At 39.9% G+C, this 16,241-nt stretch overlaps 1 protein-coding gene across 1 annotated transcript in view; it reads left to right on the forward strand.

The window, feature by feature from the left end:
• EBS1 (EMS-MUTAGENIZED BRI1 SUPPRESSOR 1) overlaps positions 1-16,241 on the forward strand; it is a 446,396-nt gene that overhangs the window by 130,869 nt on the left and 299,286 nt on the right. Inside the window, exon 14 of the mRNA XM_089394973.1 lies at positions 15,184-15,272. Within this exon, the coding sequence (XP_089251099.1) occupies positions 15,184-15,272 (89 nt within the window). The remainder of the gene's footprint in view (positions 1-15,183; positions 15,273-16,241) is intronic.

Raw genomic sequence — 16,241 nt, forward strand, 5'->3', positions numbered from 1 at the left:
GTCACATGATGAGATCTCAAGATATTTTCACCAACATGGCTAAAGAGCCTAGAGACCTACATGTGGAGTGTGGTGACAACACCAAGTATGCAGTATAGGGCTTTGGCGGTTTTGAGTTTTAGATGGACTCAATGTGTATCATGGAGTTGAATCAAGTGATGTTTGTACCAGGGTTGGAAAATAATCTCCTGTCAGTTTCGACAATGGAGGATAGAGGACTAGGGGTCAGCTTCATGGGAGGTGAAGTCGCTGTTGGGATGAAAGGAGTTGATGCTCGCAAGAGGCGAGTAATTGGGAGTAGGGAGAACAACCTATATCTTTTGAGAGGATAGCTAGTGAAGGCTCTCGTACATGAGAGTGACAACCACTGTCAGGCTTAACATAAAAGGATGGGACACCTACACTACATGGCTCTTCCTATATTCTGGAGGATGGTTACAGGTTTCTCACAAATCATGGTGGTGCAGGAGGCAGTGTGATTGTTAAGCATGCCAAGGCATCGTTTCCTCATAGTGAGACCGAGTTCAAGGGGATACTGAACTTGTTGCATTCAGATACATGTGGTCCTATGTGAGTGGAATGAATCACAGGGTCTTGTTACTTTGCGACATTCATTGATAACCATGAAAGGAAGCCTTCGATATACTTCCTGTAGTCCAAGGGTGAGGTCTTTGGTTGGTTTCAAGTGTTAAAAGCTCTTGTGGAGAACTAGATTGGGAATAAGATTAAGGTACTAAGATCTGATAATGGGGGTGGGTATAACTCCAACGAGTCAAGAAATAACTTGTACTACCTTATAACCCTAATTTGAATGGGGTTGTCGAGAGGAAGAACAACACCTTAGTGGGAGCAGTGAAGACAATGATCTATGATCAAGACTTGCCTATGTTTTTGTGGGTGGAGGCCTGCAATACAATTGTGTATTTGCAGAGTAGGAGTCCTCATAGAGTATAGGAGGACATGACTCTTGAGGAGATGTTCACAGGAGTGAAACCGAATGTGAGCCATCTCCACATACTTGGTAGTCTAGTATACGTCCACATTCCTACAGAGAAGAGGAATAAGCTGGAACCCTCATCGACTAAAGGCATTTTTGTTGGTTACTGTGAGGTCTCAAAGGCCTACAGGGTCTATGTTCTAGGACAAAGGAGAGTCATTGTCTCTTGTGATGTTAGATTTGAGGAGGGCAGGACCTTTAGGAGGTCTCATGATACAGATCCAACAAGGGCAGAGGATTAGGAGCGAGAGGCTCTTAAGGTTGAGCAGGGACCAACAACTCGAGCAATAGGGATGCAACTTATAGATCAAGAGGAGCGAGAAGCTTCTTCGAGCTCTACCAGGAGAAGGCTGAGATGGGCCGAACAATTCTTGAGAGATGTTGAGGAGCATGTGGAGGCTCCTAGTGACACTTTCAAGTAGAGTAAACAATCAACGAGACTTTCTAGTTACATGGCCTTGATGAGCAACATTAGTGATTTTGAGTCTTCTACTTTTGACGAGTGTGTAGATGTGCAGGTTTCGAGGGATGCCATGGTGGAATATAGCTCTGCCATGAGGATTGATGTATGGGACATAGCACCAAGGTCTAAGGGAAAGTCTGTTGTCATTTCTCAATGGATCTATAAGATCAAACACATCGCTGATGGTAGTGTTTAGAAGCATTGTTTTACAACCAGGCCGAGTCAACTCGGAAACGGCTTGGTCAAACCGAGCCAATAAAAAAATTTACGACCAGGCCAGCTAACCGGCTAGGTTGGCCGAGTCAACTATGACTCGGCCTAGTCATCCAATGACCAGGCCGAGTCCGTATTGACCAGGCCGAGTCAATGAAAACCGGCTGGGCAGCGTAAATCATGATTTTTTTTCACTTTTTTGGTGTTTTTTGGTAAAGTTAAATAGGGTTTGTGGATTCCAAAGGGTAATGGTAAATTGTTAAATGCTTTTGGGGTCCATTTCCCCCTCCCAAACTCTATTTAAGACAGCCAAATGCTCTCATTTCACTCACAGCAATCTTATGCATTTGAGTGAGAGTCTTCTTTGAGAGTTAGTGAGCAGTTCTTGAGCTTGTTTTGGAGCAGCAGTGAGGAGTCTTGGAGGAGCATTGTAGCCGGAGCGAGGAGCTTCTTGGGCAGCCATTTGGAGCAGCATTGAGGAGCTGATTCTTGGAGCAAGCTTGAGGAGGCAGTTTGTGCCTGGAGGTATTTTTTTCCACCCTTACAAATCTGTTTTTGCTTAGTAAATTTTAGGTGCATATCAAGAAAGCTTAGAGAGTGTTTTTTGTCAAATAAATGAACATTGAATCAATTTTTTTTTTTTTTTTTCATTTTCAGATTGTTTTCCTAGTCAAAAAATGGCACCTAGAGCAAAAGATCCTGCTTGGGCATATGTTGAAATGGTTGATAGTCAAATGCAATGCAAATTTTGCCATAAGAAAATTAAGGCAGGTCCTGGGGGGATTCATAGGCTGAAACAACACTTGGCAGGGATTAAAGGCCAAATTACCGCATGTCCCTCTGATCAAATTGGGGAGATTAGAAAGAATTTGGTGGAAAGCTTTGAAAAATTTAAAGAAGATAAGGCTAGGCAAAAAGAGATACAGGATGAAATTGGGAGGAAGAGGGAGATACAAAGAATGATGGCTACCAACCCCCACTATGATTTTGAGGGTTCTTCCTCTATCCCTCAAACTGAGGCATCCAACCCTTTCCGTTATGTTCTTCCCTCTTTTGGTTCAGTTCAAGATAAGGGAAAGGGTAGAATGAAGGGTGATGTGACTATCAAAAGTTATTTCACTCCCTCCTCTCCATCAGATGCACATGGTCCTGAAGTTAGTAAAGGTCAAATTCAGCCCACTTTAGATGACCATTGGAAGAAAGAATTGAGGGAGACTGCTTGTGACTACATAGCTAGATGGTGGTATGATGCTGATATCCCCTTTAATGCTGCTCGTTCACCATATTATGAGCCTATGTTTGATGCCATACATGCTGCTGGAAAAGGCTTCAAAGGCCCTACTATGCAAGAGCTAAGGGGGGTTCGTTTGCAGAAAGAAATTCAATCCATTAATGAGTATTTGCAAGAGTTCAGAGACTCATGGGCAAGAACAGGGTGTACCATCATGTCAGATGGATGGATTGATCAAAGAAACCGTACCATCATAAACTTTCTTGTCTTCTGCCCACAGTGAACCATGTTTTTAAAATCAGTTGATGCATCTGATAAGGTAAAAGATGGCCACTTGTTGTTTCAGCTATTGGATGAGGTTATTGAGGATGTGGGGGTGGCTAATGTTGTTCAAATCATCACTGACAATGCCTCTAACTATGTTCTTGCTGGTAAACTGTTAGAGGAAAAACACAAGACCATCTTTTGGACCCCATGCGCTGCACATTGCATAGACCTCATGCTTGAGGATATTGGAAAATTAGATTGGGTCAGAAACACTGTAGATAATGCTAAAAGCATAACAAAATTTATCTACAATCATACACTGGTTTTGAGTCTCATGAGGAAACACACTGGAGGCAAGGATATTATTAGGCCTGCCATCACTAGATTTGCTACACATTTTTTGACATTGCAATCTATGCTTTCCCAACATAGAAACTTGCAAAAGATGTTTTCCAGTGATGAATGGAATCAAACCAATTGGTCTAACAAACCAGAAGGCAGAGAATTGAAAAGGAAAGTCCATGATGAAACTTTTTGGAGAAAGGCAGCAGAGATTGTGAAGCTTGCTGAGCCACTAGTTAAGGTGTTGCGGTTGGTGGATGGGGAAAGGTTGGCTATGGGCTTCATTTATGAGGCTATGGATCAAGCAAAGGAGCAAATAAAGACAGCATACAAGGATAGAGTGGCAAAGTATGGGCCCATTTGGGCAATCATTGATGAAAGATGGAACAATCAACTCCATCGCCCTATACATGCAGCTGGGTATTTTTTGAACCCACGGTATCATTATAGAGCTAAGGAGTCAGGAGCTTTGAGCGGGGAGGTCAGAGATGGACTGGTTGGTTGCATTGAACGCATGATCCCATCGGAGTCTGATCAGCTGCAGATACATCAACAGGTCACATCCTTCAGCAATGCAACAGGTACCTTTGGGAAGAACCTAGCAAAGATTGCAAGAGAAGCAGATGAGTCAGGTAAACAAAAATTTCAATTTTCAATTTCTTAATGGTTTTACAGTTTTACTTTTTTTATTAAAGACTAAAGTTTGTTAAATCATTTATAATTTGAAAGTTAGATATAATTTGTAATTTTGTTGAGCTTCAGCCTTCATCTAACTCATAATTCATTACACTCCTATGTTTTTTGCAGCACAATGGTGGGAGGCCTTTGGTGGCCAGTGCCCTCAATTGCAAAAGTTTGCAATTCGTATTTTGAGTCAAACTTGCAGTGCATCTGGGTGTGAGCGCAATTGGTCTGTCTTTGAGAGGATTCACACAAAGAAGAGAAACCGTTTGGAGCAAAAACGGTTGAATGATCTAGTTTTTGTCCAATACAACCTTCGGCTCAGACGGAACCAATTGCTGAACAAAAGACCTGATTCAGATCCCATTGTGTTGGAAGACATTGATCCAACATCAGATTGGGTAGTGGAGAGTCGTGCACCAGAGTTTGATCCTGATGAGGATCTTGATGAACTTGAACTGGAACATCCACTTCAGCCTGTTCAGTTGAATGCAGATCCCGATCCACCAGCCTCAGTCTCACAGCCAGCAAGGACTCCGAGGAGTAGGACTCCAGTTGTAGGTGCTTCCTCTGCTCAGCCACGACAGAAGCGCAGCCGCATATCTACTCTATCTCAGCTTGCATCTGCTAGTGGTACTGGCACCACTTCTACAGTTGCAGTTGGAGACGATGATGATGAGGAGGCATGGGGCCCCTTGTCTGACTCTGATGATGATGATGAGTCTGATCCAGAGATTGGTTGAGATGATCTTGGCTCCTCTGGCAGTAGCTAGTAGTACTAGTATTGGAGTCTGGTCAGCATCACAGTTTACTTTTGTTGTAGAGGCCATTTCTAGCCTCCTTGGTTATTTGTATTTTGTTTTGAGTCTTTCACTTTGATCATGTATGACAGTTGACTATGTAGCCATTGGGTACCATTTTGATATAATGGATTGGTTCATGAGCCTACTTTGATCATATGTTGTCTTCCATCTATATTATAATGCTATGTGTTTGGAAACATGAATGAAAATCTTTAAAATTATGTTTAAAATATTTAAAATTATGTTTTTTTATAAAAAAAATAAATATTTAATGTATTTTTTACAACGACCGAGTCATTGAAATCGACTAGGCCAAGTCATTACCGATTCGGAGTCGGAGTCGGAGTCGATCCTCGGCCGAGTCGGAGTCCGAGTCAGAGTCGTAAAACACTGTTTAGAAGTACAAAGCAAGGCTCATGGTGATAGGGTTCTCCCAGAAGGAGGGATTGGACTATGAGGAGACATTTGCTCCTATTGCCAGATATGCATCCATTAGAACAGTCATGTCTATTGCTTCAGAGATGGGGTAGAGGATATGTTAGATGGATGTGAAGAATGCTTTCCCCAATGGGGTGATGGAGGAAGAGGTGTATATTGAGTAGCCTCAAGGCTTTGAGGTACATGGGAGAGAGTCTCATGTATTTAGGTTGAAGAAGGACCTTTATGGACTGAAGCAGGCTTTGCGTGTTTGGTATGCTAGGATTGATGGTTATCTTCTTGGTTTGGTCTTCACCAAAAGTGAGGCAGACTCTAACTTGTACTATGTACTTCTTTAGGGTGAGCTGCTCACCTTGGTACTTTATGTTGTTGATCTTTTCTTGATGGGATTGATGAAGCTCATTGGGATGTGAAAGGACCTTGCTTTGGATTTTGAGATGAAGGAAATCGGCCTAATGCATTACATGTTGGGATTGGAGGTGTGGCAGTAGCTAACAAATATTTTCCTTGGGCAGGGAAAGTATGAAGTTGAGATCTTGAGGAGATTCAGGATGGAGGATTTTAATTTAGGAGGATCTGTGTTAGTTAGGAGGTTATGTTGAAGTGTCCTTAAGGGACAAATGTAGAAAAAATAATAGGATGAGGTGGCATTGGTTTCTAGAAGAGGGATAAATGTAGTAAAAATTTGAGAGGGTTGTTAGTTAACAACCTCCATTTTGTAATGGAGTTATTTTATTAGTTAAGGCAATACAGAGGGCTAGCGGGGAAAAAAGGATGAGTGGAGCAGATCAAGAGGAAAATTCTTGAGTCTTGTGTAATCACCTTGTTCTATGTAATCTAATTTTGAGGCTTGAGTTATACCCTCTATAATTCTTGGGTGTTGGTTTCAAAATGGTCTATGTTTGGTTTTCTACCCTCTCACTATAACTAATCAGTAATTAATAATGGTTTCTAGCAATCCCTCAAGGATTTATCTATGCTTCGTTTTGTTAAAATGGTATAGAAATCCCATTTTGAATAGTTGTTCTTATGAGAAGATAACATCATGCAAATTGCGATGCTTTGTTGCTGCTGCGGCCGAAACCCTCCTTCCTTTAAGAAATCAATTAGCCACTCTAACTGTAGTACTTTAAGGTTGTAGGGTTGACCGAACTTTCGCAGAGGTGTCCACATCTAGGCGCAATGGGACATTCGGTAACCCTGTGTAGTATCAAGAGAAAATCAAGCCGCCAAGCCCTTGGCCAAATACCAAGTTGCAAACCCAAATAGGTGGATCCAAAACCCTTTGTATTAAACCACGTGACGATCCATTTATTGGAACTAGAACTCAGGGATCCAACAAAGATTTCAGTCGAATTCTCCAAGCTGAATTTCTTCAAAGGCTAATTTCTAGAGGGCTAAAATTCCTTGGGCCGAACTATTCCAATTGGGGTCGAGTTACAGGTTCCAAGCATTGCAATTTTTTGCATATTTTCTTTGTGGGTTGAAACCTAGATTTTTGTAAGATTATTGAATGAAGGAGAATTGTTATGGGTGTACATTTGCTGTTGTGATGTGATTGATCTTTCTGTTTTTATTTTTCTATTGCATATTAATTTTTGGAAGTTAAAATACTAGTGATTTTGTTTTTCAGTGATTGAGAAATTATTTGGGTAATAAAATAAATTTCAGGGAATAAATAATTGTTGAGAGAAAATAAATCTGGGCTAGTATTAGAAATTTAACATGGTATCGAAGCTTAAGAAACTCCGAGGGATAGATTTGAGATCACAAGCATTTTACAATAAGTTGTTCCTTTTTATGGCAACAATATTTTTTATTTTTTAGCTGGGGTTTTGTGGCCAAGGTTGATTTGTGAAATGGCATCACTAAGTTGTTTGAGATATGAAGACATGTTGGATGCGACCGCTAATTTTAGTCAATGGAAGGAGCGGATCACCATTGTTTTGAAAATGAATGGTTTGTGAGATTTGCAAACATAGATTTCTGGGTTCCTTCTGATCCTATCTAATCACTAGAGCACAATGTTAAGGGCGTGAAAGTGATGGGTATAATATTCCATGGTGTGAGGGATCAATAATTCCTCACGTAACACAGAAGGACGTGGAACGACAGATGTGGGTAGCCCTAACTAGTCTTTATCAGAGCTTGAGTAAAAATAGGAAGATGATGTTGTGAGAAAAATTAAACAATATAAGGATTAATAGATCGTAGATAGTAAAATCTTGACTTGCTAGGATCCAACAGGTTCGTGATGAGCTATCGACTGTTGGGGAGGCAATAAAATATCCAGAGCTTTTAAAAGTAGCTTTGAAAGGATGCGCTAAGCATTGGACTACCTTTGTGGAGGGGATCCTTTCTAGGCAACAACTTCTTGATTGGGGTCGGTTGTGGAATGACTTCATCCAAAAGGAGATTTGGGACAATTCATTGACTATTGGATAACGAAGGAGTGGTTGTGGGGAAGAATAACTTGCTCTTGCTACAAAAGCGAAAAAGGGCAAGGGCTTGCCAAGCAAAACGAAGGTGGAGGGGGATATTCATAAGGGAAAGAGAAGAAGGACATGAGCAAAGTAAAATGCTTTGCACATCGTAAGTTCCATCACTTTGCTGGGCAATTCGCAAATGGGAAGAAGGGAAATGGAAAGGCATCTACAACAACCACAATAAACATGGATGAGTTGGCCAAGGATTTCGAGAGGAACTTTGCATTTGTGTCATGCCTTTTTGGCACCATTATGAGGGGTGTGGTTTGTAGATAGTGGAGCATCTCGTCACATGATGGGATCTCGAGATATTTTCACCAACATGGCCAAAGAGTCTAGAGACCTACATGTGGAGCTTGGTGACAACACCAAGTATGCAATACAGGGCATTGACAACATTGAGTTTCAGAACCTTTTAGTGACGAAGGAGCAGGAGAATTAGTAGAGGAGATAATGCTGAAGATGATAGCTAAAATGAGTGGCTGAGTGAAGATGGAAGTACCTTTAAGTGAAGGTAATTTGAATTTTGATGAATTAATGGATTGGATAAATGCCATGGACAAGTATTTTGATTATGAAGAAGTAGATGAGGCAAAGAATATGCAGTTCGCTGTGACAAGGCTAGGCCTGTGGTGGGATGAAGTGTAGACAAACATGAAAATAAAAGGCAAGTCCAAGATTAGAAGTAGGATAGAATGGTGGCAGAAATAAATATAAATTCATGCCCAAGAATTACTAGTTAAATATTTTCAAGCAGTTTCAAAACCTTAGACAAAAATCAATGATGGTTAATGATTATATTGAAGAGTCTTATAAATTAAACATTAGAGTTGGACACATTGAAAAGTATGCTAAGAAGGTTGCTAGATATCTTAATGGCTTGAGTTATGAGATTCAAGATGGGATTGGTATCTTGACTCTGAACACCTTTAGGGATGCTTACCAAGGTTCCAGGAAACAAAGTCAAAATAGCAGAGGAAAAGGCCATGCTAGAGTCAAAGGACAACCAAGTACCAGAGAGATTTCAACCTCCAAGGGAAGAAGGTGGGAGTTCAAATAGGAGGTGACTTTAGAAGAAGAAGATCTTTCTCCAAAGGCAGAGGTAGAGGCAGAACAAAGACTACCAATCTAGATGCTACAAATGTGGACAATTTGGCCATATGTCATGGGGACGCCCAAAGAAATTTTCAACAGACCAAAGGAGTGTACATGTGGCAGAAGCTAAAGAGGAAAATGCAAATATAGTGGCAATTGAAGAGGTTGCTGAAGTAGGAGAACCCTTGTTATTGAAGAGAGTCCTAATTAAATTAGAAAAGAAAACTAAGGAACCATCGCAAAGGAGAAGTTTGTTCAAGACCATGTGCAAGTCAAGTGGTAAGTGTTGTAAGGTTGTAATTGATAGTGGTAATATAGATAATCTTGTTTCTATAGAGATGGTAGAGAAACTAGATTTAAAAAGAAAAACACATCCTACTCCTTACAAAATTTTATGGTTACAAAAAGGCCATCAAATCATAGTCAATGAATAATGTAATATATATTTTCAGATTGGAAGGTACAAAGACGGAATATTGTGTGATGTAATGCCTATGGATATTTGCCATATTTTGTAGGGAAGATCATGGCAGTTTGATAGGAGAGCTATCCATGATGGCAAAAGGAACACCTACAAACTTGAGAAAGATGGTCATCGACATGCATTGTTTCCTTTACAAGATGAAGGAGTTAAAGAAGAAGCTGTTCCTAGTGTGTTGTTGATGAGTGGCAAGGAACAATTGCAAGGGCTCAAAAAGAAGGAAGCACATTTTTCCTTGATTGGTAAACCCAAGGTAATTCTAAGCAACCCAAGTTTAGATGATTTTCTAGAGGTAGTCAAGGTTATATTGGATGGTTTTGGTGTCAAAATTGTAGATGAATTACCAATTTATTTACCCCTTGTTCGAATCATTAGCCACCATATTGATTTAATTCCCAAAGCAAATCTTCCAAATAAAGCGGTCAACAAAATGACTCCTCAAGAAAATGAAGAAGTGAGGAAGCAAGTACAGGAGCTGTTGGATAAAGGCCTCGTTGGAGAAAACCTTAGTACGTGCGTTGTTCCCACTGTTCTCAATCTAAAGAAGGATGGTGGATGGAGGATGTGCAGTGATTCGAGAGCAGTAAGTGAGATAACTATTAGGTACATATTTTCTCTTCGACGTATTTACTATGATCTAATAGTAAATCTAATCTCCTCTGAAATGGGGATGTCCACTTGAACAAGATCCGTCGAAGGAGGGTCTAATGGATATGGTACATAGTTTCTTGATTGTCTTTTATGAATAGTTGGAACATGAACATATTTTTGCTCCATTTGGATTGGCTAATGCATTTCTAGAGTTCTTGCTATGATAGTAAGGTAACCTTCACCTTTTCAAGATTTCACCTCCATAGTTTGTTATAAAAAGGATTTGGAAAAAACACATGATTTAGATCAGATAAGGTCCAACAAGTGGGAGCAACCTCAAAATAGTTCGATGCTTCAACCCTAGTTGAACTCAACCTTATGCACTAGCCTTAGTGGCTTGCCTTGAAGGGCTGAATTAGGTGAGGAGAGAGAATATACAATATTTATTTTGTAGTTTTGACCTCGTTTCTAGATGGCAGTGTCTACAAACTACTTGGGTGATCGACTCTTAAGGGAAATTTACTATGGAAATATCAATTCTTGGAAGAGAGTAAGTAGGGAAACCTAAGTTTCCACTTTAAACCCTAGCTATCGTTCAATATGGAGATAAAAAAAGCGAAAAGCTCTCTAGGAGGTTTCCAAGGGAATTTCAAGATTCTTGATTAAAGCATCCAACACTTAACGAAGAATTTCATATAAAGATAAGCATTTAAACATGGAATATAGAAACTCTAGCATGCTACGTTGCATACAATAACCATAAAAGGCATTCAACAAGAAAAATACTCACAAGATATCAATGAGCAATCTTCTTTATCCCAAAATGACATCTCCACAACAAGGACTAGTCTCCAATAGCAAAAATCCACAAATATCACATCTCCACAAGAGTAGTGAGGTACAAGAGCTAGGCCAAAATTCTTCTAAGAGTCTGAAATAATTTACAAGTGATGATCAAGGAAGGTGTGAGGTGACCTTTTATTTATATGAGGTCTACTTCATGTAAATCCAACCAAGAAGCCCCTAAAGAAGTTTGATAATGAGTAAACACAAGTAAACCTTGATTCGTAATAGACCCACACGTTTGAGTCTTAAGCCTCTAAAATGATGATGTCATGCTGTTTTTGGGGCTCCAAAGGAAGGTTGAAAGTGTCTCCATGTATCATGATCATCCATCATTTGAGGAGCAATCCTCAAATCAAACTTGAAAGCAACTCCAAAGGTCCAAAATCAAGCTAGGGTGCCCCCACGTCATCGCCATGGGTCTGCAATGGTCAACGTAGTCCCTCCTCTCTCTAGCGTTGGGGCTCCATCAGGTGCAACAAGCCCTCCCTAGTAATCCTATGGAAGAGCATCTTCTTTTGGGCTTCGAATCATGGCTAGCCCATTAGATTGTGTCAAGGCAAGCTTGGGGGCATGGTGGGTACAATGGTGCAATTATCAAGAATCCTTTGTGTTAGGCAGAAGAGGATCAACGTCCTAGGTCTTTGGGGGCACTCTAGGATGTGTCTTAGCTGCTCAAGTCATCATACTGTCCAATGCTCTGCTGCGAGTGGGCAACACTACTTCTGCTAAGCCATCAATCTCTCTATAGGGCCTGAATACTTTTGGAGTGGGTGCCCTCATGGCCTATGCTGCTATGGGCCACCCGACAAGACTAATTTAAACTTAAGTGAAAGCAACCATTCATTAGAGACTAAGATCATCAAGCATTTAAGTGGACTAAACTTGTATGTTAAGGGCATATTAATACTTCAAATTCGGATCATCTTCCAATATCAAACTAAACGAAGTCCCATAAAGGTGTTCCCTATCTTGGTAGGGGTGGCTAAAAGTCAACCCCATTAGGTGCTTCCAACCCCAAAGGGAAGGACATTTCCAAGGTTAACCCTTCAATCAATAGGTGTTGGCATAAGTGAATGGCATGGCCAACTGTAATGGCCAAGGGATCGACTAATGTGGATCCACATCTTGAGTGTATGGATGTAATTTAGGGAGCAATCATGGAGGCATGAGTTACCCAGCTCAACTTGATTTTTCCACCCCTCTACTGCACCTTTTACTTCTTTTTGATAATGCTTTGTATTATGGAGCATAGCTCAAGTACTAGAGATTTCTTTGTGTGATATAACATTTAATTTACCCCATAGGATGAGATGGTTTATTGCTCACTAGGGTTGGGACTTGCAAGTGTTCCTTTTAAGGTGGATGAGCAGCAAGCACTCAAGAATCAGGTGATGGCTAATAAGGAGGGTAGAGCTCATGCTAGTTTTTTTCCCATGTGCTAACTTATCTCTCAACTATCTTTTGCATTTTTACTTTCTTTTTCTTTCATTGTGACTATATTATGCTTTTCCATTCTTTTAATTGCATCAACCTTTAGGGCAATGTGTGCTGGCTCTACCCAAGGATGGGGATAAGAGGGTGCTAAATCCCAATGAAACACTGACAAGTTAAACCCAAAGAATGGAGATGGTATGAAGGGCTTATAGTGTGACATGGAAAGTGTTAAGTATAACATATGGGAGAATGAACACACTACATCAATGCAGGTTTTCCAAGTCGTGCCCCTTCTATAGCGCTAAAGCCTCAAGGAAGGTTCCACTAGACTAGGGCTAAGGATTAACCCTCTGGTATGGTGAGAAAACAAATTTCTAGTCAAGATTGGTCAATTTTCCAAACCACCCCTTTAACCATACTAAATGCCAAAAACATCAAGTATAAGCACTTGATTGCAAAATGATCAGAGTACCTATTGAGTGGCATCCCACCTTCTTTCAAGAGGAATGTCAGATGGTGAGAGGTGCACGACCGATGTAGATGGCAAAGGCATATGGCATATCATCATCAAGAAATGAATGTTAGGGGCTGCTCGTTGGTTGACTATCAAAAGTATGAAATTTTTTCTCTTATGGGGTTACCCATTTTGGTGGATAACGGTCTTAAAGTCTTTCACACTCCAAAACTAACTTTTTCACACACACCTATGGATTGATGGGATAACTTGGGACATGTCACTACTCTTGGGGGGTTGGAAACACTTAATAGGGCTATCCATCTAACCATCCCTAACACAGGGAGGTTATGTGTTTATGGGACTTGATCTTGTTAGACATTGAAGGTGAGATGTGTGAAGTATTACTATGCCCCTAACATTAGGTATGGTCCACTTTGATGTATTTATGGTTATTGTCCCTAATGATTGGTGATTTCACTCGATTTTGAGTAAGGTTTTGTCAGGTGGTATCATTACAACAACAAAGGACTTGTGAGAGATGCTTATCCTCGTCAGCAACATTACAAAGGATTTTTTACACATCCCAGATAGTAGATATGACCTTGTTGATGCGACATTGCCCACCCAAAGTAGAGCATTGGGATATGTGATGGTTCCACATGATTTTGACACTTTGAAGTACCCCCAGATGTTGAAATGTTGAGTCTGTGAAACTTGGTGTTGGAGATATTGATGATGTGCCTAGTTGGACCCATGGCGCCCCTGGGTTGACATTGAGTGTTGTTTGTTCTAGAGCCTGGATGATGATGCTTATCCTTGGGATGACAAGGGAAGGCTTGCACATCACAATTTGACCCCAACACTTGGGCATGTTGGTGCCACGTCACCCCCTTGACCGTTAGTGGGTGACGTAGGGCATTTTGGTGATGATGTCTTGATTTGGAGACACTTTAGAGGCATATCCATAGACATAGAGCTATTGTTTGCAATATGGAGCAATCATTAGCCTACTGGTCACTTGCTTGTGGCATTCTGAGCTCATTTGGAAGATGATGTTATAATAGAGGCGGCTTTATATCACACGTGTGGGCTATTATGAGGTTGGCTTGTAACCTCACACTTGTTGAACACTCATAGTAATCTTGTAACATGGATTTTACTTGTATTTTTGTAAAAATAAGAGTGATAAGCCTCATATAAATAGACGCTCCCATTATTTCATTTCACCATCACACATTTTGTCACTCTTCACTAGCAAAGACTGCAAGTAGGTCCTTTTTCACTACTTGGGCAAGATGTGATCTTTCTATGGCATGATTTCCTTTTGGAGATGGACTTTTTTTGTCAAGGTGTTTTCCGGGGATTTAAGTAAGTGTTTGTTTGAGAATTTTGTAAGTTTCATGGTTTATCTTCAGTATTTTGCATATTGTATTTGTGCTAATGGGATTTCTACTTTGTGCCATGACTGAAGGCTAAATCTATGTTGAAATCTGCTCCATTACACTATGCAAATTTGTTTCTTGAAGCCTATAATGAAACTCTAATTGTGCATTGCTTATGTTTAATTTCTCCCCTCACAAGGAAAATATGTAAGGTTTTAAAAGTGGATGCCCTGGTCATCCCTCCTTACTCCATCAAAACCTCTTCATGAAATTTTAGCCCTCGAAGACTTAATTAAGCCCATTTAGGTTAAGGAACTAACCTCAAGTTGTGTTGGCCATTCTTAAATTAATTAAATTTTTCTCCTTCATCCTTTTCCTAGATGTCTAGGGTTAGCAGCTCATGTTTTAGTGTAAAATTCTGCATAAAAAAGTGAATTTGCGTTGATGTTTATGTTTTATAAATTAGGAATTGCATCAAGAAATCACATAAAAACAAAATCTGGCGTTGTGCAAAGTTATACCTTTCTAGGGCTGATGTCATCCTTATTTGCTGTTTATGCATCATTTTCAGCCATAAAATTCCATTAGTAACCCTAAACCTATGTGTTTATTAGAAGGCCTTCACTCTCTTTTGTTGATTGCCCTTGGAAGGCCTTTTCTTTGGCTGCTGTATGGCATGTACACCCTATCATTGCAAAGCAATCCTAACTTATTTACTGATAATTCCTGTTTTTGTTTCTATCAATTTTTACTGGTTAGTAGTTTATTTATATAGTTGTAAGTTGCAACTGTCTTCCCTGATTTACTGATAAATCCTGTTGTTTCTGACATCAGCTCAAATGAGAAATATCTGAGTGTTACACTTGCATTGTTGTCTTTATTAAGTACAGCTTTTCCATGGGAATGGCTGAGAATGTTGTCTGCCTAGAAGATGCTCTACTGACTCTTGCTTTTCATGTGCAAAATGTTATGGCAGCTGAACAATCATTGGGTTGTTTCTAAGGCGGACGATGATGAGGTAGTTGAAACAAGTTATGTTGAAGATGCTTTTGTAGAAGCTTTAAAGTAAGTATATACATACTGCACCAGCGTTCACAATAATATTTGCTCGCTATTTTGTCATCCTTGCAATTGTTACATTGTGCTCTTTCTGGGGTATGTATGCATGCCTTGTATGCACCATATCCAATTTAGCTGAAGACTCAATTTAATATGCATGGAAAGTATACGTAATTGCACAATGCTGAGTTTGGGTTTGACAATGATTAGCTTCAGTTCGAGTTCCAATTTTTTAATGACTTTTACCTATATGAACTTTAAAATGGAATATAACATAAAATAAAAAGGAATTAACATCAATAAACATAAGATATGTTATCATGGACCTGGAAACTGCAAGGAAAGATTAGAAGCTTGAGCTGTGACATGAGGTTATCAACTTGAGCCATGAACTTGGTCAATGACCATGAGGTTCACTGAACCTGAAACAGTTTCTTAGGTTCACTGAATTTTGTACCTCAAGGTTGATGTTTGGTGAACCTTGTGACATAGGTTGAAAGTGATTAGACTTTCCTTCTTGTAAATAAAGTTGCATTGTAATCAAGGAGGGAAACTTTTCACAACATATGCGTATTGACATTTCTTTCTCAGTCTATAACAAATTAAAAATAAGTTTCTTTATCCAGACTGCAGCTAACCAGAGGTGAATGATGAGTTAACGTATTTTGACTGACTATCATCTTGCATGCTCGCTTCTAGAATAGCGTGTGCGCATCAGCCATGCAGGAACTCTTTTGTCTTGCATAAATACTAATAAAGTGACGGGCTCAGGTTTCTTGATGAAGGCATTGTGTCTGGGGATTCATTTAAAAAACTTGTTAATCATGGATTGTGTATACATCAATCCATGTCGATAATGCTCATTGCACAGACATGATTATTGGTGCTTTGATGAGACATCTGAAATCAACTGATGTTTGAGTCTGAGTTGCATGTAACATGTGAAAGTGTATGAAATTCCAAAACAGGTATGCT

The sequence above is a fragment of the Pinus tabuliformis genome, chromosome 1_2 (genome assembly GCF_031772625.1).
Source record: "Pinus tabuliformis cultivar Carrire ecotype Pingquan chromosome 1_2, CPIR1, whole genome shotgun sequence".
In the NCBI taxonomy this organism is placed as follows: Eukaryota; Viridiplantae; Streptophyta; class Pinopsida; order Pinales; family Pinaceae; genus Pinus; species Pinus tabuliformis.